This window comes from Apodemus sylvaticus, chromosome X, assembly GCF_947179515.1.
Source record: "Apodemus sylvaticus chromosome X, mApoSyl1.1, whole genome shotgun sequence".
Taxonomy (NCBI): domain Eukaryota; kingdom Metazoa; phylum Chordata; class Mammalia; order Rodentia; family Muridae; genus Apodemus; species Apodemus sylvaticus.
The window spans coordinates 148,737,752-148,753,734 of NC_067495.1; the positions used below are offsets into that span (position 1 = coordinate 148,737,752).

General features: G+C 38.7%; 1 protein-coding gene, 1 non-coding gene and 1 pseudogene across 2 annotated transcripts in view; 2 read left to right on the top strand and 1 right to left on the bottom strand.

Moving 5' to 3' along the window:
• The window catches only part of Gabra3 (gamma-aminobutyric acid type A receptor subunit alpha3), a 158,555-nt gene that overhangs the window by 33,697 nt on the left and 108,875 nt on the right, over nt 1–15,983 (bottom strand). Inside the window, exon 6 of the mRNA XM_052170752.1 lies at nt 3,467–3,610. Within this exon, the coding sequence (XP_052026712.1) occupies nt 3,467–3,610 (144 nt within the window). The remainder of the gene's footprint in view (nt 1–3,466; nt 3,611–15,983) is intronic.
• On the top strand, nt 1,161–1,267 carry LOC127675837 (U6 spliceosomal RNA). The gene has a single exon (XR_007975528.1). It is a non-coding gene; the product is annotated as a U6 spliceosomal RNA (small nuclear RNA).
• On the top strand, nt 11,990–14,730 carry LOC127675446 (protein Spindly-like; annotated as a pseudogene).

Genomic DNA, 15,983 nt, shown 5'->3' on the forward strand with positions numbered 1-15,983 from the left:
TATATAGCCAGCATTTTCTATCATCCCTCCATATTTTTCTGTCAAAACCAGAATTCAACTTGCCACAAAATTGGAGGATTTTTCCATCTTCTCTTACCCTCTCATCTTATTTTGTTTTGTTTTAGCTTACTGAGTACCATGACTGTTGTGTGTGAAATAGTAAATATGATGCATATTTTATAAATAATTGTTATCTATTATTCAAGCCAGAACTGTAGAATAGCTTGACAAAATTATGTTGAGGTGGATTGTATGATTCCTTCCTTTGTGCCTCCATTGCTGCCTTTCTTTGTGTATTTGTTTTTATGATGGATGACTGTAAGTCACAAATTAACTCAATCTACACAGAAGGTAGTTTTTCATGTCTAAATACATGTTGGTATTTTTCATCTCTCTATATCCATTTGACAAATTATTATGTTATTTTACTTTTCTAGGAAAATAGCTGGGATTTATACTTTAATTTTTATATTATAAGTTTAAACTTTTTTTACAGTATCAGTTTATTGCAGTTGTTTATGCTATCTCTACATGTAGACAAATCCAAAAATAAGAGAATGAATGAAAGAGGCATAAAGAAAATACAGAGAAATAAAAATTAAAAGCCTTTGTAGGCTCTTTCTACAGATAAATGACTAAATTGAAATAGATGATGCCCAATACAGAAAAAAAATGCAACTGCAACAGAAGATAGTTTTTAATATTTCCTCTGTATGTGCATTTTTGTTCTGTTTCAACTTCTAAAACCAATTTTTAAAATCTTAATTATGAACAGAGAGTGATATTTGTTTATTATTAGTCATTTAACAAATTTATGCTCTCACATTTCAGGTCAGAAATTTGTCCAAATTCATGAGGAAACATAGTATTTTGATATCCACATACATTACTGGCTAAAGCTGCATTCTGTCTGGTGAGTCTAAGGAGGAGGCCCCCAGCATTTCTTTGCCTGTAACCCTGCTTTACATCTCTCTGACTGATTTGCCCTTCATGCAAAATCTTTTGTAATTATGCTGATGCTACTTGCATGAGCCAGGATTATGTCTTTATTTAAATACCATCACAACTACTCCTTTCATAACCTAACATGCTCACAAGTTCTAGGATTAGAATATGCCGTCTTTAGTGTGTATTCACACCCATTCAAAACAACTAAGTGTGTGCTCACCTTGGCAGCACATATATTAAAATTGGAATGATACTGAGAAGATTGGCATGGCCCCTGGACAAGGATGACATGCAAATTCATGAAGTGTTTCATATTTTTAGGAACACTCCTCACTGTTGGTGGAATTACAGGCTGGTACAACCACTCTGGAAATCAGTCTGGCAGTCCGTCAGAAAACTGGTCATGATACTACTGGAACCTCCCACTATGCCACTCCTGGGCATATACTAAGAGGATTCCCCAGCATGTAATAAGGACACATGCTCCACTATGTTCATAGCAGCTTTACTTATAATAGCCAGAAACTGGAAAGAACCCAGATGTCCCTCAATGGAGGAATGGATACATAAAATGTGGTTCATATACACAATGGAGTACTATTCAGCAATTAAAAACAATTCATGAAATTCATAGGCAAATGGTTGGAACTGGAAAATATCATCCTAAGTCAGGTAACCCAATCACAAAAGAATACACATGGAAAGCAATCACTGATAAGTGGATATTAGTCCAGTAGTTTGGAATACCCAAGACATAATTCACATATCAAATGATGCCAAAGAAGAAGGAAGAACAAAGTATGGATCCTCTGGTCCTTCTTAGAAGGGGGAACAAAATACCCACAGAAGGAGATACAAAGACAAAGTGTGGAGCAGAGTCTGAGGGAAAGACCATCCATCCAGAGACTACACCACCTAGTGATCTATCCCATATACAGTTAAAAATTCCAGACACTATTATTGATGCCCACAAGTATTGCTGACTGGATCTGGATATAGCTGTCACCTGGGAGACTTTGCTAGTACATGACAAATACAGAGGGGGACACTCTCAGCTAGCCGTTGAACTGAGCACATGGTCCCCAATGGGGGAGCTAGAGAAAGGACCCAAAGAACTGAAGGGATTTGTATTGTCATAGGAAGAACAATGATATGATCCACCCAGTACTCCCAGAGCTCCCAGGGACAAAGACATCAACCAGATAGTACACATGGTGTTACCCATAGCTCCAGATGCATAGGTAGCGGAGGATGGCCTTTTTAGACATCAAAGGGAGGAGAGGCCCCTGGTCCTGGAAAGGCTTGATGCCTCAGTGTGTGGGAATGCCAGGACAGGGAAGCAGGAGGGGATTGATTGGGGAACAGGGGGAAGGGAGAGGGCTAATGTGACTTTAGGGGGCGGGGGGCACGGACAGGAAAGGGGAAAATCATTTGAAATGTAAATAAAGAATATATCTAAAAAAACAAAAACAAAAAACTAAATGTACCTTTTTTCTTCTAGAAAAAGAACAAGGAAACAAAGACCTATATTGAATCTGGTAGAGGAGTGGAATGGTAGAGGGAGAGTGAAATACGCTATGTACTCATATATTTGACACAAATAAATCCATGTTATATCTCTAAAAGTAAGAAAAGGTGCAGTAGAAGCACATTGTATACACAATGGAGTACTATTCAGCCATTAGAAACAATGAATTCATGAAATTCTTAGGCAAATGGATGGAACTAGAGAATATCATACTAAGTGAGGTAACCCAGACTCAAAAGGTGAATCATGGTATGCACTCACTAATAAGTGGATATTAACCTAGAAAACTGGAATACCCAAAACATAATCCACACATCAAATGAGGTAGGTACAAGAAGAAAGGAGGAGTGGCCCCTGGTTCTGGAAAGACTCAGTGAAACAGTATTCGGCAAAACCAGAACAGGGAAGTGGGAAGGGGTGGGAGGGAGGACAGGGGGAGAGAAGGGGGTTACGGGACTTTCGGGGAGTGGGGGGCTAGAAAAGGGGAAATCATTTGAAATGTAAATAAAAAATTATATCGAATAAAAAAAAAAGAAAAAAGAAAAAGAAAAGAAAAGCTTAGTGTTTGAAAATGCCAAAAACATTACTCTTGAAGAGACATCAGGGTCTGGGTTTCAGAGGGACTTAAGAGCTTCCTGCTTGGATTCACAGTTTGACTCTGACACTGCATAACAACATGGGATAAATTGTTTAATTTATATGCTTCAATTTTTTAACTGTAATGAAATTTAAAACTGTTTTAAAGATTAAGTAAGTTAGAAATATAATCTTGTCATATGGTAAAGATTACACAGATTTTTTTTTTTTTTTTTTTTTGAGACAGGGTTTCTTTGTGAAGTCCTGGCTGTCCTGGAATTCATTCTGTAGACCAGGCTGGCCTCGAACTCAGAAATCCGCCTGCCTCTGCCTCCCAAGTGCTGGGATTACAGGCATGCGCCACCATGCCCGGCTTCAATTACACAGACATTTAATAAACAAATAAGGCAATACCTGTACTAGATCGGATTATCTCTGTTCCAACAACATGGCCAAGCAAGTCATACTGATTCAGACGTGAGCCATCCTGTGCTACTTCCACAGATTTGTTCTTCCCAAGAGTCCAAGAATAAATTACTTCAGCTTTGGTATAGGCATCTATGGCAAGAGTAGGTAAAAAAAAAAAAGTTTAAAGGAAAGGAAAACCATTTCCTATCATGCTTACCATGTATATATTTAATAATATTTAATTTAATACAGCTTCCATCCCAAAGATTTCTAGATACATTTTTTGTCTTTCATTAAGTCCAACCTTCTATTCATCCATCCATTCCTCTAATAAACACTCACTACTTATTATAACATGTAGAACCTATATGAAATGAAACCAGAATATTTTGTTCCTTTAATGACTGTAAAGTTCTAGACTGACACCCTTTCTTTTCCTGGAGGAAAGATTATATAGAGATGGGAAAGAATAAAATATCCCCTCATTCACAAATGTCAAACTCAAAAAAGGCAAGATCTGTGGAAATACTCAAAGTGAGTAAACCAGGCTGGTAATACAACATAAAGTGCCAGGAATATAAAAAAAAGTTTTCTTTAATTAATGATGAGGTAAGTATATGAAATTAAGATAAAAATTCAAACTATTGATATTTTAAGTTAAAATAATAATCCAAATTAAAATAGCAATAATTAATGATCAAAATTTTATAAATTATTTATTACCACTTTAGTATGCAAAGCAGAAATTTAACATGCTTTCTCTCATCCCAGGTTGTCAATGTTTTTTATTTGAAATTAAAGCATCTAATGTAGAATTTTGTACAGATTAACAAAGGTGTGAGATGGCGTAAAGATAAATAGTTTTGTCAATACCATAATGAATGAGTTGATTCCTTCCCAGAGAAAGGCAAATCTTTCTACATTCGATTTCATATTTAGAGTGAAAATCTTGACTTAACTCAGGCACTTAGATTCACAAAGGGAAACTAATGACCACGCATTGGCCACTTTACTCCAAGTTTTAAGCTGTCTTTTGTTAAAGTCAATGTAAACTCTGCGTCTCTGCAAAATTTCATAATACTAAATATACTAATCATAAGCAGGTCTAGCATTAACACATACTCATGTACATTAATTGTTTTATATATATATATACACTATATTTAGGACTTGTTTTCAAATAATTAAGCAAACTATTCTATGATTTATTTGTGATGAACAATATGCCAATAACTCATTGATATCAAAATTCTCATTGACACCATGACCAAATATGTATAATTTTATGGTAGTTTTATATCTGTCCTGCCATGTATGTCTAAAGAAAATTGTATAAGAGGGGAATAGGGATGATGATGGCTCAACTGGAAAATTACTTGCCACATAAGCAAGCGAGCAAGCCTGTGTTCAGATCCCTCATCGATCATATAAAAAGGTGGGTGCATTCCTATAGCTCCAGTGCTAATAAGGTGGAGCTCAATGGCTAGTTTGTCTAGGTATAAGCGGCACACTCATTAAGACTGTCTCAAATGAGAGGTGGAAGATGATCGAAAAAGATACCCAAGGTCAATGTGTCTTCCATATATGTGCATGCACATATACAATTTTAAAGCTGAAAATATACAAGAGATTTAACTTTTTCATATGAATAGCCCCACAAATGGTCTCAATTAGTAGACACTTTTTAAAAAACATTTATTTTACATTTATGTTTATGTGCATATATGTGTGTGTGTGCTCATACACACATACACACATATCAGAGATACATGTAGAGGTCAGAGGACATTGTTTTTAGGGGAACCAGTTGTCTCCTTCCACCATGTGGGTCCTGGGGATTGAACTCAGGTTGTTAGGATTGGAGGCTAGTGCCTTTGACCACTGAGCCATCTCATCAGCCACAGTAGATACTTTCATATATTAATAATATAGTAAATATTTTGATGCCTAGAGTTATCCAGTTATCCAGTAGCAACACTTACTAAATGTGCTAAAACATAAAACCTGTTGAACTTCAACCTACTTTTTGCAATTTAGATCTTAATCATGCATCTTTCCTATGCACTAACATCCCTCCCTGCTTTTCGATATTTTCTCTTTCCAAGGATTTAGTTATCTGTGGTCAAAGTAGTCCAAAAATGGTAATGGAAAATTCCAGAAATAAAAAGTCCACAAGTGTTAAACAGCAAGCCCTCTGAAGTAACGCAGAGACTCCTTTGCTATTACATTTATTTCTACTGGGGACTGTCTATTAATCACTTAGTCATCTCCTTTGTTCTCACATAGGTTATTGTACCATCATAATGCTTGTGCCTCATGGAACCTTATAAACTAGCCTGACACCACTCATTTCACCTCATGTCTTTGGGTAAGATTATTATCACAAGAAGTAGAAGATCAAATACAGTAAGTTCAATTATTCTTCTGTTAATAGTTTATTAATCTGTCACTGTGTCCAGTTTAAAAAGTCAATTTCTCCATGGGTATTTTTGTATAGAAAAATACTATATAGACACATTTTCACAGATTCTAACACCCAGTAGTTGTCTCAGAATACTGTCCTCCAGATAAATGAGATACCATATCTTAATTATAGTTTCTTATAATATACCACATAACTTTATATGTGAAGCTAAATTAATTACTAAAAAATGCTTTCTTGGCATACCTAAAATAGTTGCCATTTCTATAACTCTCCCATCTGTTTTGGAACAAAGCTGTCTCAGTCTACCTTTTAATTTTTAAACTTTGATAGATATAATAATTATTTCAATTGTCTCTTAAGAAAGATATTTATAGCAACTTATATTAGACCCTATATTACAATGAATGTGTGAGCCAATAGCAATCATTTACAAGAACTAGTCATGACACAACCTCAGCGAGTTGTGATCTTGTCAGTTTGAGCCTAATGTTATCAGAGCATTCAATTTCATAAAGCAGTAATAAATATGGAAACTTAGAATTTGGCAGCTGGGTTGGCATCCAGCAAGCCCTAAGGATGCTCTTTTCTCCTGCCATGCTTCCCTGTCTCTACTAATACTGTGATTCCAGGTGTGTATGTATATCTATACTTGGATATTTGTGATATACTTTGGATACTGTGAATCGAAACTTGGGTTCTCATGTTGTAATCCAAGCAATTTACTCACTGAGACACCTCCCTAGCCCTTGACACATGATGTTTTTAAGAAGCAACAAACACTGTATGAATCAAATATATTAGATATGCATATCAAATTCGAAACCTCTCATCAGAAGACTTACGTCTATAGATGATGATTGTTGTGATTTAGATTTGGAAAAAAATATGCTGCTTATAATGTATCTAGTACTCCTGTTGTAGCTCTTTAAACCACTATCACTAAAAAGAGATGGAGCATTTCTAATAAATCCTTTCATGCCCTTATGAGAATATGGTCTCATATATAATCATGTGAATATAAATATACATATGGCAATGCTCTTAGTGGAATGTGATTTTACAGGATGTTGATTTCCTATGCATTAGCCTTTAAACAGAAAACATCAAAGCTACTGAATGACAAAAATGTAAAGATACAGACAGGTGTGTCTCTGCTTACGAATAGGTGTACTCTAAGCATATGTACTAAATAGAGAAGGTATTAGAGAAAAATTCAAGACAGAATGTTGACCACGTAACGTTCGTCAATAAAAGGTAAGTTATAGATGATGTTTTTAACCCTAAGAAAAAAATAACTTTCTTGGTAGATTTCTTAACTTAAGCTGACTATATAGATCAGACATTAGTGAATGCTAGCTCCCAAATTCCAGGTAAGCCTTGAAACCTGACATGAGCCTTTTTTTTTCCTCCTATGTAGAATATAGTGGGGGAAATGACATCAAATGAAAAGGGGGAACTTTTATAGAGACAGGAAAAGGGGAGTCCAGAAGGACAATCAGAAAGGAAGTAAATGTAATTAAAGTATATACATAGTTTATGCATATAAAGAAATATCAAAATGTATCCCTTTACTTTGTACAATTACCATACACTAGGAAAAAGCCAGATGTAATCCATACCAGGGACCTTGCTATTTTCTGAAGGAAACAGAGACAGGCAACCAGTTGCAATGCAATTGTGAGCATAAAATTATGCAACTTTGTGGGGGAAAAACAAATGTTAACCAAAACTAGACCTTAACACTAAGGAAATTGTTTTTAAAATGACACTATTGTGGATGCCAAGAAGGACTTGCTGACAGGAGCCTGATATAGTTGTCTCCTGAGAGGCTCTGCCAGAGCCTGGTAAATACAGAGGGGAAACTCGCAGCAAACCATCTGACTGAGCACAAGTACCTCAATGGAGGAGTTAGAGAGAGGACTGAAGGAGCTGAAGGGGTTTGCAACCCAATAGGGGAACAACAATATGAACAAACCAGTACCCCCAGAGCGCCCAGGGACTAAACCACCAACCAAAGAGTACACATGGAGGGACCCATGGCTCCATCCACATATGTAGCAGAGAATGGCCTTGTCTGGCATCGATGGGAGGAGAGGCCCTTTGTCCTGTGAAAGCTCAATACCCCTGTATAGGGGAATGACAGGAAATCAGGAGTGTGGGGGGGAACACCCTCATAGAAGTAGGGGAAGGGGGTTGGGATAAGGTGTTTCCGGGGTGTGTGTGTGGGGGGACTGGGAAAGGGAATAACATTTGAAATGTAAATAAAGAAAATATCCAATTTTTTAAAAAGCAAAAAGAGGAATACTCCTCCACTGCTGGTGGGGTTGCAAATTGGTACAACCACTCTGGAAAGCAGTCTGGCGGTTCCTCCGAAAACTGGGCACCTCACTTCCAGAAGATCCTGCTATACCACTCCTGGGCATATACCCAGAGGATTCCCCACCATGTAATAAGGATACATGCTCTACTATGTTCATAGCAGCCCTATTTATAATTGCCAGATGCTGGAAAGAACCCAGGTATCCCTCAACAGAAGAGTGGATGCAAGAAATGTGGTATATCTACACAATGGAGTACTATTCAGCCATTAGAAACAATGAATTCATGAAATTCTTAGGCAAATGGATGGAGCTAGAGAACATCATACTAAGTGAGGTAACCCAGACTCAAAAGGTGAATCATGGTATGCACTCACTAATAAGTGGTTATTAACCTAGAAAACTGGAATACCCAAAACATAATCTATACATCAAATGAGGTACAAGAAGAAAGCAGGAGTGGCCCCTTGTTCTGGAAAGACTCAGTGAAGCAGTATTCGGCAGAACCAGAACGGGGAAGTGGGCAGGGGTGGGTGGGAGGACAGGGGAAGAGAAGGGGGCTTATGGGACTTTTGGGGAGTGGGGGGCTAGAAAAGGGGAAATCATTTGAAATGTAAATAAAAATATATCGAATAAAAAAAGTGATGTTCTTCAGGTTGCTATGACCCTTTTGTTGATCTCTGGAAGTTGTTGAAAGTTTCTTCTGTCAACTTTGAAAAACATCTTTCATTTTTAACATCATAACTTCATCATTTCACCCTTCCCATTCCTTGCTCCTACTTGTCTCATATATATTTCCTTGCTTTCTCTCACATTCAAGACCCAATTTTCAATTAATTGTTGTCATATAAATATGTATAAAATCTGCTCAGTCTGTACAATGTTATACATGTGAATGTTTTCGGGGCTGGCTTTTAATATTGGATTACTAATTCATTTGTTCTTCCACAGAGAGGAGTATTTCTCCAGATCTCAGCATTCCTTAGTTGCCTGTAAATTTTTGGGTAGGGCTCAGGCCTTGTGGGTCATCACTCCCACATCTACTTTGTCATGTTTATTGGTGTTGCCCTTGTTCAGGTTATGTTTAAGCAGTCATATTGAAGACACTATGAAGATTGTTACTAAAACCTACAACCATTTAAAATGCCAAGTGGTAGTGCCCACTCCCATTGGATGTTATATCTACAAAACATACATAAGGCTCAGGGAACATTGTGGAAGAAGGGGGAGAGGGCTGAAGGAGCCAGAAGATTGGGGAGTGTTTTGTTACCCCATGTGTCCTAGTAATTCAGAAGCTGCACTCTTGACAGCTTTATTAAATTCTCTCATCGCTTTAATGTAGGAGTCCTGAAAGCAAAGGTTGTCAGAAGAAACTTCAACAGAATGATTTAAGAGTATGAATCACTTACTCCTTCTTGAAGTGCTCAATTTCCTTCCCTGACAGTGTTCCTTAATTCCTTCACATTGGTTATGGTCCTTTCTTCTCTAGCCTCTCTAGTACTTGAGCCTCTTCTCATCTTTATTTACAGTGATTTCTTTGCTAACCCCACCATACCAATTGGACCGATGACAACTAAATTAAACCCCAACTCTAAATCTTTTAGAGCACTTAGAAATGAACAAAGTTTTAAATGTGTACTTTCCTAAAAGAATTAAATCTTTTCTTAGTGATAGGTACACAGATATTATAAATTTGACTAAGTCATTGTTGTGAGATCAAAAGAAGGAAGAAGCTGATACACTAAGTCATTTCTTTAAAAAAAAAATCTCAGGAATATTTAAGACTTATGTGATCACAATCTGTCTTAGTTACAATTTCTATTGCTGAGATGAAACACCATGACCATAAAGCAAATTGGGGAGCAAAGGCTTTATTTGGCTTAAACTTTCTTACTGCTGTTAATCATCAAAGAAAGTCAGAACAGGAACTAAAGCAGGGCAGGAACCTGGAGGCAGGAGCTGATGTAGAGGCCATGGATGTGCTGCTTACTGGATTGCTCCCCATGAGTCCGTTAACCTGCTTTCTCATAGAACCCAGGACCATTAGCCTAGGGATGGCACCACCCATAATGGACTGGGCCTTCCCACATCAATCATTAATTTAAAAAAATTGCCCTACAAGACTTTAAGCATGAAAGGATGCTGAATTTTGTCAAATGCTTTTTCAGCATCCAATGAAATGACCATGTGGTTTTTTCCTTTGAGTTTGTTTATGTAGTGTATTGCATTGATGGATTTCCGTATATTGAACCAACCCTGCATTCCCAGGATAAAGCCTACTTGATCATGGTGGATGATCATTTTGATGTGTTCTTGAATTCGGTTGGCAAGAATTTTATTGAGTATTTTTGCATCGATGTTCATAAGGGAAACTGGTCTGAAGTTCTCTTTCTTTGTTGGATCTTTGTGTGGTTTTGGTATCAGCATAATTGTGGCTTCATAGAAGGAATTGAGTAGGGTTCCTTCTGTTTCTATTTTGTGGAATAGTTTGAAAAGTATTGGTGTTAGGTCTTCTTTGAAGGTCTGATAGAATTCTGCACTGAAACCATCTGGTCCTGTGCTTTTTTGGTTGGAAGACTTTCTATGACCCCTTCTATTTCTTTGGGGGTTATGGGACTGTTTAGATCTATTTGGTCCTGATTTAATTTTGGTATTTGGTATCTGTCTAGGAAATTGTCCATTTCCTCCAGATTCTCCAGTTGTGTTGAGTATAGGCTTTTATAGTAGGATCTGATGATATTTTGGATTTCCTCAGTTTCTGTTGTTATATCTCCCTTTTCATTTCTAATTTTGTTAATTTGGATACTTTCTCTGTGCCCTTTGGTCAGTCTGGCTAAGGGTTTATCTATCTTGTTGATTTTCTCAAAGAACCAGCTCCTGGATTCCTTGATTTTTTGTATGGTTCTCTTTGTTTCCACTTGATTGATTTCCGCCCTGAGTTTGATGATTTCCTGTCTTCTACTCCTCCTGGGTGAATTGGCTTCTTTTTGTTCCAGGGCTTTCAGGTATGTCATTAAGCTGCTGGTGTATGCTCTCTCCATTTTCTTTTTGGAGGCACTCAGGGCTAGGAGTTTTCCTCTTAGCACTGCTTTTATTGTGTCCCAAAGATTTGGGTATGTTATGCCTTCATTTTCATTAAATTCTAAAAAGTCTATGATTTCTTTCTTTATTTCTTCTTTGGCCAAGGTGTCATTGAGTATTATTAAGCCTCCATGTGTATGTGGGCTTTCTGTTGTTTTTGTTGCTATTGAAAACCACTCTTACTCCATAGTGATCTGATAGGAGGCATGGGATTAGTTTGATCTTCTTATATTTGTTGAGGTCTGTCTTGTGACCTATATGGTCGATTTTGGAGAAGGTGCCATGAGAAAAAGGTTTGTTTGGCTTACACATCATAAGTTCATCGTTGAAGGAAGTCAGGACAGGAGCTCAAACAGGGAAGGAACTTGGATGCAGGAGCTCAAGGAGGTGTGCTGCTTACTGGCTTGCTCAGCCTGCTTTCTTATGGAATCCAAGACAACCAGCCCAGGGATGGCACCACCCACAATAGGCTAGGTTTTTCCTCATTGATAGCTAATTGAAATAATGCCTAACAGCCAGATCTAGTGAGGGCATTTTCTCAACTAAGGTTTTCTCCTTTTAGGTATCACTGGCAATTCATCTGAATGAATGGGATGGTTTTTCTGTGCTGGGGTGAGTGAGTCTGGGCCCCCTGTACTCTCTGGACAGGGCTCTGGTTGCAGCAGCCAGGAAGCATGGGGGTAGAGTAGGTTGAAAATTGAAAACATGGAGGCAGATATCACAGACCTTCAAAACAAGCTCAAAGCATGTGAAAAGGAGCAATAAAATACTGTGCAGTATGGCTTACAGTTAGTGCAGATGTAAACTGAATTGCAGAATCAATTGGATAAATATCATGAAGAAATGATGACCAGTATGGAGTATAACCAAGAGAAGAAATATACCTGTCAAAGAGAAGTAGAGCTAAAGAGTCAGATGTTAGACAATTTGAGTTGTGAATGTGACGTTGTAAAACATCAAATGAAAATGCAGCTGGGGCAGTTAGAAATACAGCTAAACAGAAGCCACAGGTAGGAAGTGAATGACAAGGAAAATAAGTGAGAAAAATCTCAAAGTGGAATTAGATGAAGCAAGGCTTAGTGACAAACAGCTGAAGCTGAAGCTGGATCACCTGGAGGAGCTTCTCTATCACAAATCCTAAGAACTCCAGCTACTATCTGAATAGGCTGTGCTCAGTAGTGTGTCTTCAGAGGTGCTGGCTCTTCAAGTCTGATTGAAATGGAAGGAGTAGAGAATGCCTTCAATAAAGAACTGAACAAACTACAGCACAAACAAGAGCAACTAGAATGTTTCAGTACTTCCCTACTGCACCAGGTAGACCGACTTAAAGAAGAAACAAGGGAGCAAGAGAAGGAAGCAGTATCTCACTATAATGACTTGGAGAAAACCTGCATAGAAAACCAAGATCTTTCGGTACAGTTGGGCCATGCACTTCAGCAAGCCTTAGATCCAAACAAAACAAAAAAACAAACAAAAAAAAAACTGTGTTCACAGAGGTGGAGGGTGGCAGTGGAATGCCAGATCAGCTTGATGAAAAAATATCAGTCAAAGAAGAAGCAAAATGCATTCTCCAGAAAGCAGAGGAGCAACATGAAGTTACAAATCTCTACGCTGCTGAGGATGAAGAGATCGGGATCTCAAAAAAAATTTGAGCAGCAAGAACAGTTGTCTGCCATGCTGGAACAGAAGAATGGTGAAATAAAACAACATTTAGGTCAAATTACTAATCTGGAGAAATTCAAGAATTTATGTGAAAGTATGGAAATCTAAGCCTTCCACACTAGCCAACTCTTGTACCCTAGAAGACAGCATCTATTACACAGACATACCTCAGCTAAAGCTTGATAAACTAAACAAAGAAAATGAAGGCAGAAAAAGGTAAACTGTCCACCAAAGACTGAAGACATTATTTGAGAGCTGAGGACTCTGGATATTGAGTGGAAATCATTTGCAAACAAAAGGCACCTGCAGCTTTTAGAAAGTGAAACTATGAACTTGAGAGCTAAGCTAGATAGATGAATCAAAGCTGAAGTATAAACCTGAAGAGATAATTGATGTACCCGTCTCAAAGAATCATAAGGTGCTGTGGTTGAATATAACCACCCTAGAAGAAACAGCTGCAGCCAGTGCCACTGAGGAAGAAGTTTCTAGATTCCCATTTATGAGAGAGGAGAAGGAGTCCTATCTCAACAACTTAAAAGGTGACACTGTGCATTGGAAACAGCCAGCCTCTTCAACTATTCAGCCACCTGGCCTCTCCTTACAAGAGCCTACCTTTGGATACTCAGCCAAAGAAGGAGAAGAAACATATGAAGCTTGTGCATGATCCAGCTAACACTGAGTCTTTACCTGAACAAAGTGGGAACACCCCCCGTTCTTCCAGGTTGACTGCAGAATCAAGGCTTTAAATGGAAGTGAGGGAAAAGAGACTGTAAGCAAATTGTCAAGAAGCTGGAAAGAACCCAGATGTCCCTCAACAGACGAATGGATACAGAAAATGTGGTACATTTATACAATGGCATATTACTCAGCTATTAAAAACAATGACTTCATGAAATTCTTAGGTGAATGGATTGAGCTAGAAAATATCCTGAGTGAGGTAACCCAATCACAAAAGAGCACACATGGTATGCACAAACTGATAAGTGGATATGAGCCCAGAAGCTTGGAATACCCAAAATACAATTCACAGACCAAACGAAGCTCAAGAAGAAGGAAGACCAAAATGTGGCTGCTTCAGTCCTTCTTAGAATCGGGAACAAAATACCCATGGGAGGAGATACAGAGACAAATTATGGAGCAGAGACTGAAAGAAAGACCATCCAGAAACTGTCCCACCTGGGGATTCACCCCATATACAGTTACCAAACCCAGACACTACTGTGGATGTCAACAAGTGCATAATGACAGGAGCCTGATAGAGCAGTCTCCTGAGAGATTCTGCCAGAGCCTGACAAATACAGAGGTGGATGCCAACCATTGGACTGAGCATGGATACCCCAATAGAGGAGTTAGAGAAAGGGCTGAAGGAGCTGAAGGGGTTTGCAGCCTCATAGGAAGACCAACCAGTACCCCCAAAGCTCCCAGGGACTAAACCACTAACCAAAGAATACACATGGAGGGACCCATAGCTCCAGCCACATATGTAGCAGAGGATGGCCTTGTTGGGCATCACTCGGAGGAGAGTCCCTTTGTCCTATGAAGGCTTGAGGCCTCAGGATAGGGGAATGCCAGGCAGGGAGGCAGGAGTGGGTGGGTGGGTAGGGTAGCACCCTCATAGAAGCAGGAGGGGGGATGGGATAGGGGATTTCCTGGGGGGAAACCGGCAAAGGTGATAACATTTGAAATGTAAATAAAGAAAATATCCAATAAAAGAAAAAAAATCCCATACCATCGTGTATGTGTCCTCGAAATCAACCCCAGAGATGCAGTGCCCATGGCAGTAGTGAAGCACTGCATGATGGATCGTGCTAATGGTCATTCCTATGCATGGGATATCCTTGTGAAGCATTTGCATAAATCAGTGCTAAGACCACAGTATGCCTCTGTGACCAAGAATTCAGATGTGGCTGTGAATCTGCCCTGGAAGTTCCTTAAGTGATGATCCCTCTCAGCACTGTGAATCACAGGAAACAAAACACCAGAAAGAAATGTTATAATTTAAATCTATTTGCTACATTGGATGTGGATTTTGAAAGTTATGTGATACATAATCTACCTTTAAAACCAAACATTGGAAAATAGAACACTGTGGTTGTTAATTATATTTTTCTTTGTACATCTTTATGAACTTAGATTTTCTCTGTCTTTGTAAAAATAATGAATATGGCTTGAGTTCCAGCCCTGACTTCCTTTGGTTATAAACAGTAATATGGAAAGTGTAAACCCTTTCCTCCACAACTTGCTTCTTGCTCATGATGTTTGTGCAGGAATAGAAACTCTGACTAAGACAAATTGGTACCAGAATAGTGGGGTATTCCTGTAACAACCTGACCATATTTTGGGGAGGACTGTGGAAGGACTTTGGCACTTTGGGCTAGAAGATCCACTCGGTATTAAGAGCTCTGTGGATGTTGTGCAGGGGCTTGGAAGATAATGCTGAGAACTGTGTAGAAGATGGAGGCCTGGCTTGTGAAATTTCAGAGGGAAGATTAAAGACTCTTTTCAGGGCTGTTGCTATTTTAATTATGAAGATTCTGTGGTTTTGTTTAGCTAGGGCTGAAGAATCAGCTGAGATTAACAAGATACCAGAACTACTAAAGCGAAAACTTTGCAATACCAGGACTATTGATGCTGGCTAGCTGGAGCTAAGAAACTAGTGGTGATTAAGAAGAGACCAGCATCATTGAGGTAAAATCTTCTGGCAAGTGTTTTCTGAAAGCACAGAGGCTGTATTCCAGAGATAGCCAAGGTTGTACCTTGTACTGTGGTTGGACTTGGTAATGTGTAAGAGTCACCCAGGTCATACTGGTTTTGAAGGCATGTAGGGGTCATAAAGAGCAGCTGAGGCTCAGCACTGTGAGAGGTTGCGGAAGGACATTGATTGGTAAAGGTGCAGCCTCAGTTGGAATTGATGGCCCAGGATGGAAGGGGTCATGCAAAGGAGTTGAGGCTTGGCACCATGAAGAGAGCCTATGAGAGGCTATTGGTGAAACCTAGTTACAGCAGAAGACAGCAGCAGTGTTTTGGAGATACCAGT